Source organism: Carassius gibelio, chromosome B5 (assembly GCF_023724105.1).
Source record: "Carassius gibelio isolate Cgi1373 ecotype wild population from Czech Republic chromosome B5, carGib1.2-hapl.c, whole genome shotgun sequence".
NCBI classification, from domain to species: domain Eukaryota; kingdom Metazoa; phylum Chordata; class Actinopteri; order Cypriniformes; family Cyprinidae; genus Carassius; species Carassius gibelio.
The window spans coordinates 23,919,522-23,937,334 of NC_068400.1; the positions used below are offsets into that span (position 1 = coordinate 23,919,522).

The following is a 17,813-nucleotide window of genomic DNA, read 5'->3' on the forward strand; positions in this document are numbered from 1 at the left end:
GACTCATGACACGTATTACTCCAAGATGATATAGAATGAAGTTGCCAGTCCACTTTGGGGTTGTGACAGAGGAGCCAGGGGTGTCCAGGAACTATGGGTGCAAGGGGAGAGTCGAGGATGTAGAAGGAGGTGATCTCTGTGTGGTTGCCTGATGTGATGAGGGTGATGTCTTCAGTGGTGAGTGAGATGACAGGAAGTTTTTGACCATTGAGGGTGTGAACAGTGATCCAGTGAGTGAGGGGTTTGAGAGGAATCTGAAGCTTGTGTGCAAGTGCATGGTCCATGAAATTACCTTCAGCCCTGGATTCCAAAAGTGCTTGACAGTCGTGGGATCGTGCTGACCATCTTAGTCTTACCGGAAGGAGTGTAGATGATGATGATGATGATTATGAGGTTTTCTCATAGGAGATCCCACCCTATAGTAGCCTCATACTTACTACCGGGCTTGGCCTTTTACTGTACAGATGTAGACATGATGACCGGTTCACTCGCAGTAGAGGCAAAGGCCCAGGGATCTCCGCCTTTCCTTCTCCTCCCGGGAAAGCTGAGCTCGCCCTACCTGCATGGGCTCGTGATCATAGAGGGGGCTGGCCGCATTCCCGCCGCTGACTCGGTTACCAGCAGGGTCTCTTGGTGTAGCATTGGGTGGATTACGTCAATCCACTTGAGCCAGTCTTGCATCTACCCTGAGTGCTAGCTCGATGAGTCCGTTGAGCGAGGTCGGAAGGGTCCATGGCATAGATTTCCTTCTGGACGCGGTCAGCCAGCCCATGCCGGAGCATGTCCCACTGCGCCTCCTCGTTCCATTGACACTCTACCGCTAGGGTGCAGAACTCAATGAAGAAGTCCAACACTGATCCCTCTCCTTGATGCAGTTCAGCCAGCCTCCTATCCGCCTCTCGGCCCGATCGAATACCCGCTTCATCTCTGTGGCTAGTGTCTGGAATGAGGCACAGCATAGATCCTAGTTCTCCCACACCGCCATTCCCCATAACGCCGCCCACTCAGTGAGCAACATCAGGACGAACACAACTTTGGCTCGTTCGCTGGTGAAAGTCCTGGGTTGGAGGGAGAAGTACATTGGGCATCGTGTTAGGAAAGTTCTACCGGAATTGGGCTCACCAGGGTAACAATCCGTAATCGGAAGGCATGGTTCCAGCTGGGAGGGGGTTTCCGATGGTGTGGGGATAATGGGCGCCGTGAGCGGCGCAGTGGGAGCTCGCAGGAGTTGTAGTTGCTGGGTGAGCTCGGACACCTGTGTCAGCAATGCCTGGATGGCGCGACCAGTGTCATTAAGATTCTGTTCCTGGGTGTCCATCCTCTGAACACTGGCGTTGGGGAATTCTTCTAGTGATGTTGATTTGTTACTCGCTGCTTCCATGATGATCAGATCATTCTGTCACGGGGAGATAAGAACAGGAAGCAGTTGCAAGTAAACAGGTATTTATTATAACACAGTCAGATGGGTTTGATGGTGGATGACGCAGGGACCTCAATGGCAGCACGGATCAGTGAGTTGGTGAGTTGAGAGCATTGGTGAGAGATGATGATGAACCCACAGAACGACGAACAGGAACGAAGACACAAGGATGAACGCTTGAGCAGAGGATACACAGACATGTAGCATGGAGGACCTCAAACAACGATCTGACAAACAAAAGACGAAAGAAAGGAAGTGTTTTGAATGAAGTGTTAAAATCTAATTTTCAATCCAGTTAGGATCACGTCAGTTTGACTCATCCACAGTGCCACATCCAGGATGTACTTTCCTCGTGTACTCTTGAAATATAATTGATCCAAATAAATCTTTGCAAAAAGACTATGAGTCATTGCCAAAAGTATCCACAAGATGACACTCTTTCACCAGAATTAGACTCACTATCTTGTGCCAAGTTTTTGAAGGAAAATGTATTTCCAAAACCCTACACAGTCAACGAATGAAGATCCAGCAACAGAGACCGAGGAGAGTAATTCGAACTCCAGGTCTGTCACTTAACTTCAAGGTATATGCAATTACAAATCATGGATTTGTATTAAAAAGACAAAGAGGTAATATATCAATAAGATGATATGCAAGTCTGTGTTAGATTAAGATAATTGTAATTTGATGTAATCTGTTCTGCCAGAATGAAAAAAGCGTCACCGGGTACAGGTGGAGTAGTTAGATTGGGTGTAAGAAAAAACAATATTAGGAAAAACTGTTTTTCACCCAACGCCAAATACCAAAGATCTCATCTCTGAGGTGAGAACCGTGATAAAACTAATTATTTAAAATAATGTTTCCTGACCTAGAATATAAAATAAAAATATCTCAGACCTTTCAAGGCACCTTGGCCTACTAAATGAATAGAATGAATAGAACATTTCAATTAAGCATTAAAACTACTCTCGGGAACAAAAAAAAAATAATAATAATAATAATAATAAACAAAATAAAAAAACTACCACCTTGAAAGGAAATCATAAAGCACTTTATTTAATCCTAAAAGGTTCATAGTAGAATAATGGTACAGATTACTAAACCAACTCTTGTGAAAAATAAGTACACTAATATATTTAGAGAACATGAGGTACCTAAATGCGAACTGAATTTAATGTTTCAGGTGCATTTTTATTTACAATTAAATGAAAGTACATTATATACTTTAAATTATTTGAACACTCATTCTGACAGCACCCAATCACTGCAGAAGATCCACTGGTGAGTAAGTGTTATAATGCTTAATTTATATATATATATATATATATATATGTAAATAAAGATGCAAAATCTACTTCTTGGACGGCCTGAGGGTGAACTATTCCTTTAAATGTGTTAAGAATAAGCTACTGTACCCCCCAAAAAGCTACAATTTTTGCACTTATTTTCCTTTCTAACCATGCAGAAGTGCATTCTACGTACATATCTGCCTAGAGGAGTGCCCCAGGGATTATGAAACTAATTGTGAACTCACATTGCAGTGCTGTTTCACAAGCTGAAAGAGTCAGCATTAATGGGTTGGCCACAATTTAGTTGCATTTTGTGGGCACACAGAATCAGACTCAGCATCTCATGCATGCTTATATCATATTTAGCATCTTTGCATTCTTTTAAATTTGTTCACTTCTCTTGCATGCATTTTCTTTACAGATCAGAGAAACTGCTGAAACAAGAAGGCTTCTCAACAATTAGTTGTTTTGAATGCTCTAACAGATGGAGACCTTAATTTAAACCAAATAAAAAAAGGATGAGAATTCTTCAAAGAAGCATTTCAGCCCTTGGACATGTTAGGCACAAGTCTTGTATTCTCTAGCATCTGGAAAAAACATTCATAAGCCATGCAGCTTCTTTATACCCACTCAAAGCAGTTCCAGTGGCACACAGAAATCATTACTCGCAAAATTCCACTAAAAACTACAACATTACAAAGACAACAAAACCTTGAAGGTAAAAAAAAATGAAGGCCAAATTAAATCAGGCAACCTAGACATAATATCCAAGAGCTGCAGGAATATGTGCATCACCAGACAGGTGAGAAAAGGAGAAAGGACTTGCAAATGAGGAAAGAAGCACATTGAGAGTATGAGAGGAAGCAAAGCAATATGCATTAAGTAATTAAGAAACAAAGGCAAGTACTCCACAGGGCCAAGAGAGAACAGCAACAGAAGTACGAGGTATGTAAATGAATGTTGGCAAAAAAAAAAAAAGGAAAAAGCAAATGTTCTTACCTAGTCATCTAGGATTACCACCTTCATGGTGTTGCAATAATGACATCTAAATGTGCACTTACACAGAAAGGAGGCAGTACCGCGGAGAAAAAGAGATGTGTTCATGTAGCTGACACAACTGAAGAACAATTGTCTGTCTTTCCTAGACAAAACCAAAGTGTGACAGTGCTAGTCCACTGCAGAGCCCGCTCTACTTTTCTCAACCTCAAGAGGGCAGTATTGAGCTAACAAAGGATTTAAAGCACAGAAATAGACACTACGTGGCCAAATGTACAGTATGTGGACATGAACACCACACCGAGCTTGTTGAGCAATTCATAAATAAAAACTACAGCCTTAATAATGAATGAAACTTAACTAAATTTTAAGGTAGCAACCAATATGTAGAACTGCAATTTAAGTAGAATTCAAATGAACTGAATTTAAAGACAAAGACATAGAGACAAAGATAATGATAGATTGATCATTTTGAAATCTTTCTAATATGCTGTTGTGGTGTTCAAGGAGCATTGCGTATTATTCTAAATGTAAAAAAAAAAAAAATAGCTGTGAATTAATAATTTTGTGGGAACTGTACAGTTTGGGTAAGTAATTTTTTTTTTTAAGAAATTTGAATTAAGCAGTACTTTCATTCAGCAAGGACACATTCAGCTGTAAAGCAGTGTAAATACATTTATAAAGTTTTATTAAATTAAATATGTGTGTGTGTGTGTGTGTGTGTGTGTGTGTGTGTGTGTGTGTGTGTGTGTGTGTGTGTGTGTGTGTGTTTGTGTGTGTGTGTGTGTGTGTGTGTGTGTGTGTGTGTGTGTGTGTGTGTGTGCGCGCGCACAACTATGCAAAAGATGGAACTATTTATATGTGTGATCGTATGCATGCTAGCATCTCTCATTCTCAGCTGTCATCAGTCTGATAGTTCTTGGATTCCTAACACATCTGCCATGTTTGAACCAGCAGAGCTGAGCAGGTGGAGCAGGACTCAGGCACACTGGTTGAAGCTGGCAGTCCTGTGAGTGTAGCTGATGCAGAGTGGGCTCAGAATGCTCTGGCAACTCACAGACACAGAGAGGAGGCTCTCAGGAAGACAGTCAGTGCTCTAGATACACACATGGACCATGAGGCAGCCTGGCTGAGAATCACAGACCATAAAGGGGCTCTGAGACAGTCACAATCAGCTAGACGGGGGAAATGTGGAGCCAAATCGAGGGAAACTTTGTGTGATCGTGCATTTCTGGATACGGACACCGAGAGAAACCACAGACAAGAAAGAGTGTCAGTTTAAAGAAGAAAAATGTGTGTGTGTGTGTGTGTGTGTGTGTGTGCGTGTGTGTGTGTGTGTGTGTGCGTGTGTGTGTGTGTGTGTGCGCTCTTGTTTTTGTGACATATCAGGACACAACTCTGTATAATGACATGGGTATGACACAGGTATTACAAGGAGAGGGTGACTTATGAGGACATAACCCATGTCCCCATTTTTCAAAACGCTTATAAATCATGCAGAATGAGTTTTTTTGAGAAAGTAAAAATGCACTAAGTGTCCTGTGAGGGTTAAGATTAGGGGTAGGGTTGGTGATATATATATATATGTACAGATCTCTGTTTATAAAAACAAAACTAACACAAATTTACCTCAGAACAGTTAAAATTTCGCAAATGTTGATATTCAAGATTATATAATAAGATTATATAATTTTAATTTCATTTGAATATCAACATATGCGAAATTTGAAATGTTGTGAGGTAAATTTGTGTTATTTTTGTTTTTATAAACAGTGATCTGTAACATTGTAATAAGAAGAATATTAAAGTTTATAATGTCTATTTGATAAAGAGGGATTTGTTGGCAACAGAATTGGCACAAAATGTAATATTTAATATGGGGTTATTCAGTAATATATGTTAGACATAAATATTTTCTATTAATTAAAACCTTGAGTAAAGTCATTCCATTCATTACATATGAATTCATAGTCTTGTCTTTATGGAATATATTACATTAAAATATGGGCAATTAAATATAAATCTATATGCCTGCATATAAATTATATGAATATGTAACAAAATGTTAAAAACAGAATCTGATTTAGTATTTTATATTATTGAAAAGTGTGTGTGTGTGCATGCACTTGTTTTTACTAATGAGAACTAAAATAACTTAAACTCCTAAGTGTCTGTGTTTGTAATTACTTCTATTAATAACACGCTGAATGATGCACCCCCCCCCCCCCCTCCCCTTTACCCTACCATGATGATATTTTTTTGTTGTTGTTGTTGTTTTAACATGCATTGTGAAAGTACCATGATTTTCTTTGAAATACTTTGGAATACTATGCAAAATGAATGTGGTATAATCATACAGTGTTTATTAAAATACCATACAATATTCCGTCACTGTACCATTGTACTTGTCTTACTACTGACAAATTGTAAATTTGCACTAAAGGCCATGCAAATCCAGTTTATGTCAAAGTATTGAACGCACATTCATGTCTGGCTCCTCTATAAATGCGATTTGTAGTGGAGTGAGCTGAGCGAGTCGTACAGCCACCTCTCTCTGGTCCAGAGCCAGCAGATCCTGATAGAAGAGGAGCTGAGGGACCGGCTGTACAGCGCTCTGGGAGAAGACCCAAGCTGAGCTTGACTGGTTAGAGCATTGCGTCAAGTGAGTTGTAGGGATGTTACATTATCACAATACAAAAAATAAAGAAAGAAATAAAAATTCTGTTAATGTTACATTATAAAAGGATGTAATCAGATTACTGATGCACTTAGTTAAAAAAGTAGGATTATTGGCAGGATGTAAGGAAAGCCTAAATATACTCAGAGTGTATAAGAAAAGAAACATTGTGTTAGCAATAGCAGAACCTTATTATCACATCAGGCTGCTGATTATCACATGTGCAAATTGCTTCTTTCACAACAGCACTCTGATCTTGAGTTGAGCATGTTCAACCTTTGATTCAGTAGTAGGCTACAGAAAACATGTAAGTCATTGTGTATTCTTGTTTTTTTTTCTTATTCGATTGGCATATGTAGCCTTGAGGTGATTTATTAACTTAACTGTTTACATTTACATTTTTAAATATTTTAGTAAATATTTAGTATATTTTTTAAGTAACCCTCCCAGCACCGGAAGTGCAATATGCATTTTACTCTGTATTGTATTTGTCATAGATGTTATTCTTCATAATTTCAGAACCGATGCAATTTGTTTATGCAGCGTTTTTTATTTATTTATTTTTTTCATTCAGTCATTTTGTAACCTGACATCGTCATATAACACATATTTTCATTAGTCATGGAACAGCACAAGATAAAATAATTGCTTTCACCGAACTCAAGCAAAAGCAGGAGGAAGTAATTTACAGATTCCATCAAGAGCAGGTGACTCTTCAAGTTTGGGGTCAATACATTTGATTTATATATATATATATATATATATATATATATATATATATATAGTTTATTTATATATATAGTTTAAATACATTAAAAATATTTTTTAGCAAGGATGCATTAAATTGATAAAAAGAAAAATCAATACTTTTTTTATCCAAAGTAAATGTAAAGACATTTTGTTTTAATTAATTGTATTAACGAATCCTGAAAAATATATATCATGGTCTCTAAAAATATTACACAGCACAGCTCTTTTCAACACTGATAATAACAAGGAATATTTCCCAAGGACTAAAATCTGTATAGCATAACGATTTCTTCATGTGACACTAAAGAAATTCAGCTTTGCTATCACAGAAATAAAATGCATTTTAATACATAATACAATTTTCAACAGCAATAACATTTCACAATATTACTTTTTTTTATTAAATAAGTGTAGCTTTGGTCAGCATAAGACATAACAGACATTACAAACAGTAGATGTATTTTATCCATGCTGATGTATTTATCATAGGCAGAGATCCACCACTGGTGAAACATGTACAGATCAGAACGGTTGCTTCTCCACCATTACAGAGACATTCTTCATATCAAACAGTTGGCTATTTGTTTTAAGACCAGTGCTACACATACAGACTCTGCCAAAAAAAAAAAAAAAAAATGAAATCACCAAGCGGGAGAACACCTCCAGTTATATAGTATTCCATAAATCAGAAATCTGCTCTTTTCTTCATTGATACTGTGGTTAAAGTCAATATGAAATAGCATTTGTAAGCCATTTACTTTCATAATTTGAAGTATTACAAATACAGCATGATATTTAACAGTATTAAAGGAAATATCTTGAAGCACTACTTGCTGAAAGGACCTTGTGAAGTAGTCCCAGAAAGTGCTCTTTGGTTGAATTTGAAGCAATTATAAAAATAAAAAAAAAAGAAGAAAAAAAGAAAAGACATCCAAGGCACTTATTCTAGTCCAAAAAAAGTTAAAAAGCCATTATTCACATTATGGCCGTCTCAACAGATACATGTTTAAAACTCTGCACTCCGATGCATTCAGCATTCCTCAGAGTGTGTCAGGATGGCCATAATGTGAGTTAAGGCTTTTTAACTTTTTTGGACCATAATAAGTGCCTTGGTTTCTTTTTTTGTAAATATTGTAAGGATCGTGGATTGAATGTATGAACTATGTATGTACTCCATGAAAGGTTCTTGGGGGAGAGAGGATGAAAAAGCAAAAGGGATTGGTGCCATCAGAAGAAAATATTTTTGTTAGTTTGTTTGTTTAGTTTGTTTTTGAGAAGTGGAGCAATTCGACAACACTGCACTAAATCATTTTTCAGTGTTTTTGTCTAGTTTTCCAGTACAGGTGAAATAAAAAAAAAAAAAATCCTAAAGATACTTAAAGATACTTTTACATTAGAAGGAAAACTTGAGATATTTGAGAAATTCTTCTGATAAATGTATCAAAATTAACCAATTTTACTTTTAAAATAAGAACACATATCTTATATAATATTTGATATAATATAATATAATATAATATAATATAATAATATTTAATATGATATCAAACAGAATTAATTAATCTATAATAGAAAAATAAATAATCATAATTAATTAATCTTAAAAAAATCATTCTATGATAAAAAAAAATTCAGTGTATTACAGTTTATTTTTATCCCACTTGGCATTAAATAATTTAATTTCATGTTGACTTTAACAAAGTCCAAACTGCATCAGTTCCCAGTGTTTTCACTGCAATAATATGATGAACTGAACAAGCGTGCAAAGCCATGTGATCATTTCCCATAACGCTCAGATGCCACATTTCTAGCAGTACTGATTGTTATGCTGATGTTTTGCAGGAGGAAGAGGGTGTTATGCAGCCTGGGATAAAGCCAGATTCTAGAAGCACAGATAAAGCACCAAGAGAGGAAGGGAGGCAAGTGTGTTCACTATTCTTCCATCATTTTTTTCATACACTTACACAGAGGAGTAGTGGGATGCTTAGTTCCCATATACAGTAAGCAGAGACAGTGCCTACACATTTATGTAGAGTAACACCTCAAGAGGAAATACTGCAGTGCACCACTTACTGTCTGGCAAACCCTGCATGACACACAGCAGAGGATGAGACATGGCAGAAGTGTGTGCCTATCATCAGCTTATTATCTACAGCATTTACTGTCTTTGCTACAATGCACCACTCAGAGTAATTACCCTTGGAGAGAGAGAGGAATGGAAGGAAGTCGGTGAGATAGAGTGGGGATAGATAGATAGATTGAGTGTGTGAGAGAGAGGAGGGGGAGGCTGGATGGGAGGAGAGAGTTACTGGATAAAAGAGAGAGAGAGAGAGAGAAGCAAGCAGGAGGAAGTTAAAGAGAATAAAAAGAGGGCATAGCTGTAGACAGAGATGCAGGATGACTGCTCTCTCAGCCACCGGCTCGACTGCAACTGCAAGTTGACACGATATTCAGGGAGTGGCAGCAGCGTGTCAAAGGGGACCTGAAGGAGGACAGTCTACTGTTCCTCTGGCTGCTTGCTCGCGACTCTGCCCCTTTGTGATGGCAGTATGCCAGTCATGAACAGGTCAGGGTAGGTGGATGGCATTTCTCTCTCTCACTCTCTCTCTCTCTCTATATGCATGAGTAGGCATTAGTTCTGTGTCCGTTATATAATTTAATATAGAAAACTAAAGCAGTAGTTTACTCAAAAATTAACATCCTATTAAGTACAGTACTTACTTAAGTACATTATTTACTTTTCCTAAGTAGTTACAATGAATGGAGACCGAGGCTTCTGTTTGGAGCTGAAAGCCTCAGGCCTCACTTAATGTAATTGCACAAAATTGCAAAATTTAATATGAGATTCTGTTAGATCTCATGTTTCAGAGAATGTCTTTTGCTTCATATGGGATAAAGATGTACTGATGTTATAATTATAAGGGTATGACTTCAATTTGTTAACATTAATTTATTAAGTATCATGAATTAATCAATTAAGAATACTCTTACAGCATTTATTAATCTAGCTTCACATTTAGGTTTACATACACAAAAATAAAGGTTCATTTTTAGCACTGATGGTTCTGTGAAGACTATTTAACATTATGGGGAAAAAGTGGTTTAGGATTTGCTTTGAAAAATTTTCACTCAGAGACTGTTAGTAAATGTAACAAATAATTAGAAACAGCAATTAACACACTTTCATTTTTTGTTACATTTACTAACAGTCTCTGAGTGAAAATTGTTTCAAAGCAAATCCTAAACCACTTTTTCCCTGTAATGTTAAATAGTCTTCACAGAACAAATTGGTACTAAAAAAGAACCTTTTTGGAAGTAGACTAAAATAGCATGTGCTTATATGCTTATAACCTAATAATCTAATAATAAATATTAATTACAACGTTAAATATTTATTTTTTACAGCGTGAAAAAAGGTTCTCCACACTATGATAACTTTTGGATCCTACTTTTTTTAAGTATATTCTAAGCATATACTAATACATTTTTAATATTTCAAGTTGCTCAAATCAATATTAGTCAATCTATTATAAATGTAAATTATATAATAATAAACAGTACTATATTTTTTATTTAACATGAAACTAGATTAATAAATGATGTAAAACATAATAATAATTTTGCTTGTTTTCCTTCAGCTTGTTGGGTAAGGTAGGTTTGAGGAGGCTGTTGTCATCAGATGAAGTGTGGACTTTAGGAAGGAAGAGGAACCAAGTGGAATTCGTCCCAGTCGAGCAGGATATTCTGCAAGTCACAGAATCAAATAATCCTCCAGCCAGTCCCTCTCACAGATACAGCCGACAGAACCAGGCTTCTCTTCACCTTATCAGTTCAGAGAGAATCAGCAAGACTGAATGTGGAAGCACTTCATGTCAGCGTGACTCTGTGAAGGCTTTGAAATCAGGACCTGAAGTTAATGGTGGGTAAAGGGTTCTGTGTTTTGGGGATTTTTAAGCTTTCATGAACACATTGTGTCTGTTAATAGAACGCTTAATTATCAGTCTTCATCTTCATTTCAGACAGTCTGATTTGACTTTTCGTAGTTTTCTCTTTGATAGATGTCTTTCTGTTGCTATTGAGTGCACTGAGTGCTGATTTACAGTAGGCTATGTCTAATTTCTGCTGACTCATCCTGTGAGCAGAATGACTCCATGCCCATACTGATTTACTGTGGCATTTATAGCATATGACTGCAGATAAACAATGCAAAACCATTACAATGTCAAAAAAAGTAAAATAAAAAAATAAAAAAAATAAATAAAAGAAAATAAAGAAAAAGAAAAAGAAAAGGAACCAGAAAATCAGAACCAGTGCTAATGGGATAAAAGAGAGCTTCTCTTAGAATTAAAAAAGATCTCACCACATCTGCTAAAATTTGAAAAACAATTACAGTTTTCTATTTTAATATACTTAATATATTAAATGTACTGAATTTTCATCAACCACTACTCCAGTCCTCAGTGTCATTTGGTTCTTTAAATCATTCTTATATGCTTAATGGTGAACAAGATTCCAATCAACCAATCAGCCAATCAGAATGGAGGGATAAGTTGACAGGAAATGTCAATTTTAGCCTTACAACCAGAGTTGGGTGCTTCTTGGGGGATTTTGCCAAGTAAGACATGTTCCTGATCCTGGATCAACAGTACCGTCCAAAAATTTAGTCCTAATACAATCCCTACCGCTAAAACTAACCATACCTATAATTTATTCTTAAAATTAGAGAGAAGTTATAGATAAATAACAATGGGTTAGAAGCATGTAACCCTGATTGTAAGCCTAAAACTGACATTTCTTGGAAACGTATCCCTCGATTCTGATTGGTTGATTGGAAAGTTGTTCCAGGATCAATAAGGATGTTAATCCAGGAACATGTTGTACTTGGTGAAATCACGTTCACCACTTAATAATAAATAATAAATCAGCATATCAGAATGATTTCTGAAGAATTATGTGCCACCGAAGACTGAAGAAAAGGTTAGAGTAATTGTTGAGTAAAGGATCAGCTTTGCATCACGGGAATACATTATATTTTAAAGTATGTTAAAACAGAAAACAGTTGTTTTAAACTGTAATAATATTTTTTATTTTTTTTTATTTTTTTTTTTGATCAAAAAATGCAACCTTGGTGACCAGAAGAGACTTCTTTCAAAAACTGCAATTATTGTTATTATTAGTTAGGATTGGTTCCACATTATGTCATCCATTAACATTCCTTCAGGATTTTTGACAATAGAGAATATTTGATAACATTTTCAGAACAAGACACTCAGAACAAGGTACAAGGGCTTTATGAGGACACCTGCACACTCAAGAGAGAAAGACCACACCATCCAGCTGAACTGCCAATGAAGCCAGTATTACATATCCAGCATTTCACACTCAACCGTGAGCCTCATTCAGATTCACTCCCAATAAAAGATGATCTCCGACTGGACTCTAAGAAGAGACCTCTTAAAATCAAGGAGCAAGAAGACATAAAGATGACAAACGTGGTCCATGGCAGTTCAACACCAGATACCACATCTCTAAATATACAGAACAATCAGAGACTGCACAGTGTGCTGACGCTCAACAACAACCACAATATCTGTGACCGAGATGTCAGCGGGCAATGGAGGTCATCTCTTTCATACTCCAAAACTGATAAAACCAATGAGTTTCCTGAACAAAAATCTCAGGCGTGTATAAATGAGACCGTCACAGACAATCCACTTATTGAAAACTTAATTCTGGAAGCAGTAAGTGTGGAAATAAGAAAGGCTGAGGACAGTCCGTCTTGTGATGTCAGTCTGTCTGAGATAGATGAGAAGTCAGAGGCAATTTCATTTCATAGTGACGCACTAGCATGGTCTGAAGAAGAAAGGGAATGTCTTGATGAGGAGAAGATTGAAGCAGCTCAAGCAAATAGTTGCTCTTTAATTTTTGCTGAAAAGTACACTGGGGTACCAGATGATTTGAACAATAAACAGGAAGGACGCTGTACACTGCCACGTTATGAAAGACAAGCAACTGCAGAGTCGACCCTGTCAGAAATTCTCTCACCTGTAGATGAGGTTTTGTCTTATGGAAGTGCAGAACTCCCTCCATCCGTTAAAGGAGGAGTCACATTAGGTCTTGACAGCTATGGTTGCCCTCCTCCTCCTCCTGCCTTTGAGATTATTACATGGACCAGTGAGGAGGAGCTTCAAGCTCCACCTGATTCTGTAGAAGATCTCTCAATTAACAGCGAGAACCTCCCTCCTCTCCCTGTGGACTTCTCCCTGAGAAGAAAAGAGTCTCAGAGTCTAGACTCTAACAGTGTGAGGGAAAAGGAGGTAAACGATGATACTAATGGAGCTCTGTGTGAGGATCCAGAGGAAAGCGACTGCTCAGAATACACTTTCTCACTTCCTGAAGATGCAAGAAATGAAATCTCGGATCCATTGTCCTTCTTTCAAATTGGAGACAGAGTTCTTGTTTGTAACTCCAGACCAGGTGTGCTGAAATATAAAGGCCTCACAGCGTTTGCGAATGGTTTTTGGGCTGGTGTTGCATTGGATGCCCCTATTGGAAACCACAATGGCACTTTTAGAGGTGTGAAGTACTTCAGCTGCGAAAAAAGCCATGGTGTCCTGGTCAGAGCTGAGGACATCACTCACATACACAGAGAGCATAGAAGTGATGTAGAGACTGGGGTGGATGAAGATCTCTTCTCAGATGAGGAGCAGCCTAGGGCAAGGAGAGATAAACAACAGAAGGTCACATTGTCAGCAGATGGACAAAGAGGACATTTACATAGTCAGTGTCCTCCTAGAGATGAGACCATACTTACAAACGCCACACCTCAGGAAGATATGTCAGATGGAGCAAGAAACCTTTCACATGCCTTTGAAATGTCCTCACCAAGAGTAAGTAACACCAAGAACTTAAAGGAATAGTTCACTCAAAAATGAATATTCTGGGACCATTTAATCACCCTCACGTCATTCCAAACCGGTTTGACCTGCTTTCTGTGGAACACAAAATGCATATATGCTTTGCATATAGTGAAAGTATGTACACTAGTGGTTACACTTTTTTGACAGTAAAACATTCATAAATACTATTTAAAAATAAATAAATTATATATATATATATATATATATATATATATATATATATATATATATATATATATATATATATATATATATATATATATATATATATATATATAATCCTAATTTGCTGCTTATTAATAGCTAGTAGGGTAGTTGGTAAATTTAGGTATTGGGTTAGATTAGAGATGTAGAATATGGTCATCCAGAATATATGCTTTTTAATAATAATAATAATAATAATAAACAGCCAATATGTTAACAATAGGCATGTTAATAAACAAATAATTAATCATGAGAATAGGTACCTATACTAAAGTGTTAACAATATTAAACTAGAAAACAATTTAATTTGTAATAATATTTCACAATATTACTGTTGACTGTTAAATAAATGCAGTCTTCTTTAAAAACAAAAAACAAAACAAAAAAGTTCAATGACCAGAGGCTGTCAATCCTAAAAAAAAAACTACACAAAGTAACACAAAAACTGGCACTTCATGATACAGTCAGTTATCAGAACTAGTGGTGTTTCATTGACGTCAAACCTTGTACAGCGCTTTACTGCACTACGCTATACAGTATATGTTTCTTATTTTTCTATTCTGTTATTCCATTCTATTACACTATACACTGTATAGGGCTACAATGTTAGTCAACTAAACTAGATATGTCTGTTCCTCACACAAACTATGTGTAACTCAACAGAAAGCTTCAGAAAACTTAGAATGTAGTGTAAGACTTATGTACTGATTATGCTTTTTTTCCTTACTGGAGCTCAACAGCCCCTGGCCACTGCATGATTTCATAGAATAGAAAAGAACAGCATCAACAATTCTTTAAAACAGAGACATATACCCTAGTGAAAAATAAATATACTAAAATGTTTATAATAAAAACATATTTATTTTATCCTAAGTAAACTACAAATACATTTGAATATTTATGTACTTAATAAAAATAGCCTGCAATTGTATTTTTAGTGTACTAAACTGGTATACTTATAATATAATTATGTACTTAATGCTCTTTAATTGTGTGGAAGTAGTGCTGAAGTCCAAATAAATATATACTGAATAATATTTGATCTTGCTAAAGTGGAACTATTTATACTTTTTAAAGACTGATAATATTCAAAGATTACACAATCCTTATCAATAGTGACATTAAAATATGTCAGTAAATGTCAGTAAATATGTTAATAGATTTGAGAAATGCTTCAAATATGAATATGAAATAAATGTATTTTAAATATATTACTTTTTTACTAGGTGTTAAAAACATGAGAATGATTAAATGATGGCAGAATTTTCTTCATTGTTTTCACAAACTTTATTGTAAAACATACAGCAGTTACTAAGCACTGTATTTTACAGACCGACTTTGAGCTCCATCATAATGAGCTCCATCAAAACAGGCATCATGAGGATGCTAAGCTGACAGAAGAGCTGGATAAAGATGGAGTTCACTGTGCTCAGGATAATAGAAAGAGACAAAGGATTAAAGCATTGCGTGACAACCACTCTACAGATACTGTAAGTTATCAAAACAACTGTAGAATTTGCTTTAGTGAAGAATAAAATACCTGTGTAAAATAATATCTGTGCATGAAATTTGAATCATTGAAAAAATGTCATTTTTGTTTACTGTTACTGCACTTCTCTCTTTGATATTTAGGAAGTCAGAAAAGGTGATGATGGTCATTTAATGCCATGTGTCTTGGATCAGTGGCATCAGGCCCAACCCGACACGCCACCAAAGATAAAAGTGCCACCCCATGAAGACGGCATTGTGTACAGATTAGTGGACACTGCAGTGGAGATTCTGTGTGGCCAAACAAATGAAGACACTCTTGACCTTTATGAAACACCAAGCTATTTATTAGACGATGATAGTCGCAAACGTTATCGGCAGGTTAGTCTATAGGAATGTGTACATAACAAATGACTATAAAAATGCTAAATTAATGAGAGAAACAAAATTATTATTTTGCACTGTAGGTGATCTTTCAGTTAACATCTGATGTACTTCATGAGATTTGGGGTGATCTGTTAAGGACAAAACAACCTGCCCAGAATATAGATGATCAATCTGTGATCTCAGCTCTGCAATCCAGTCAAATTTCAATCACATTTTTAAAGGTAAAACAATTTGCATTGTATGAACCATTAAAATAATATTCATGCAAAGTTTTTTATTTTTATTTTTTGTTATTGTTTTTATTTTGTTGTCAGTTGAACTACAATTTTGATTAAAATACTTTAAAGAACATTTACCGTGTGTTGTTTGCAGGCTGCCGTGAGAAAAGAGATACAGAAAATTCTGAATTTAGAGCGAAATGAGCAACAGATGACAGAGTTGCTCCAAAAACTGTGCAAATACTGGTACGCCAAGAGAGACAGAGTGGACTTTATACTGGTGTGTGTGTAAAGGCACTCATATAATAATATGCTTGCTTGTGAAATTAGTGGTCTTGGTGTAACTTTAGCTAAGATTGAAGTAAATGTTAGAACTAAAAAAAATGCCTGATTTTGTCTTTTTATCTATTTCTAGATTCAGGAACTTCATAATGAGGAGAGAACTTGGCTTGACTACAGTGCTGACCAGTACACTGTGAAAATGCATCTGACCGAGGAGATTTTCAGTCTTCTTTTGGATGACACAATATTAGCCCTAAATCATATGCACTTCTCAACCTAAAAGACAAATCAGAATCTTGTCGTTTTCATACATGCATCTCTGATATGTTCTTTGATATGTTGTTGTTTTCTTTTGGGGGGGAATCTTACAAATCCTGTCAAGAGCATGTCCAAGTCATATTTCACAAATTATATTTTGCCTGAAAAACGTAAACCCACGTAACGTTTTAGGACCATTTAGAGCAGTTTTGTTGCATTATGAAATGCTTATGACAACTAAACACAATTTTCACATAATTTCCACTTTTGCATTTACTGTTAAGAAAAAAAAAATATTCTCATTACTGAAATTCCTGATATTATTCTTTAGAAATGATATTATTTAAATTTTAAAGTATTTATATGTCATATTAGTATTGTTTGTACTGCTAATATCTGCTGATTTAAATCAAAAGTAATGTATCACAGTCATTTTTTTTTTACTCTAATGAATTAAAATAGGCTACTTTATTACAGTAATGAGAATATAATTCAAATCATCATGGAGAATAATGGGAATTAAAAAAAAACTCAAAACTACATGTACTGATTTATTACATTATTGAAAATGTGAACAAATAGGCCTACATCAAAATACAAACAAACAAAAGTAAATTAATTTATTCATTTTCTGTAAACAATATATTCCTTTTGATTGTGGGATGACGTTACATGGATTTTATTGTGAGATTTATTCTCTGTATTCAATAATTAATCATATAAATCATTATTTTAATAATTTTGTAAAAATCAGTTGTGTTTCTGTACATTAAACTACACTACAAACAAGATGAAATGTATTTCATTCTTAGCAAACTTGTTGTGTTTGTTTGTTTGTTTTTCTAAACAATTTTGCTTATATTAGCGCATCATACACTGAAGAATTGTTTACTCAGGAAACGCGCCACATACATGATATGCGTC

General features: G+C 35.8%; 1 protein-coding gene across 1 annotated transcript; it reads left to right on the forward strand.

The window, feature by feature from the left end:
* The first annotated feature begins 9,366 nt into the window (after nt 1-9,366).
* Nucleotides 9,367-17,728, forward strand: LOC127958387 (centrosome-associated protein 350). Its single transcript, XM_052557242.1, has 8 exons — nt 9,367-9,704; nt 10,771-11,051; nt 12,392-14,022; nt 15,588-15,746; nt 15,889-16,125; nt 16,212-16,352; nt 16,504-16,629; nt 16,765-17,728. The coding sequence occupies exons 1-8, from the start codon at nt 9,682-9,684 to the stop codon at nt 16,909-16,911; spliced, it is 2,745 nt and encodes a 914-aa protein (XP_052413202.1). The 5' UTR covers nt 9,367-9,681; the 3' UTR covers nt 16,912-17,728.
* The last annotated feature ends 85 nt before the right edge of the window (nt 17,729-17,813 follow it).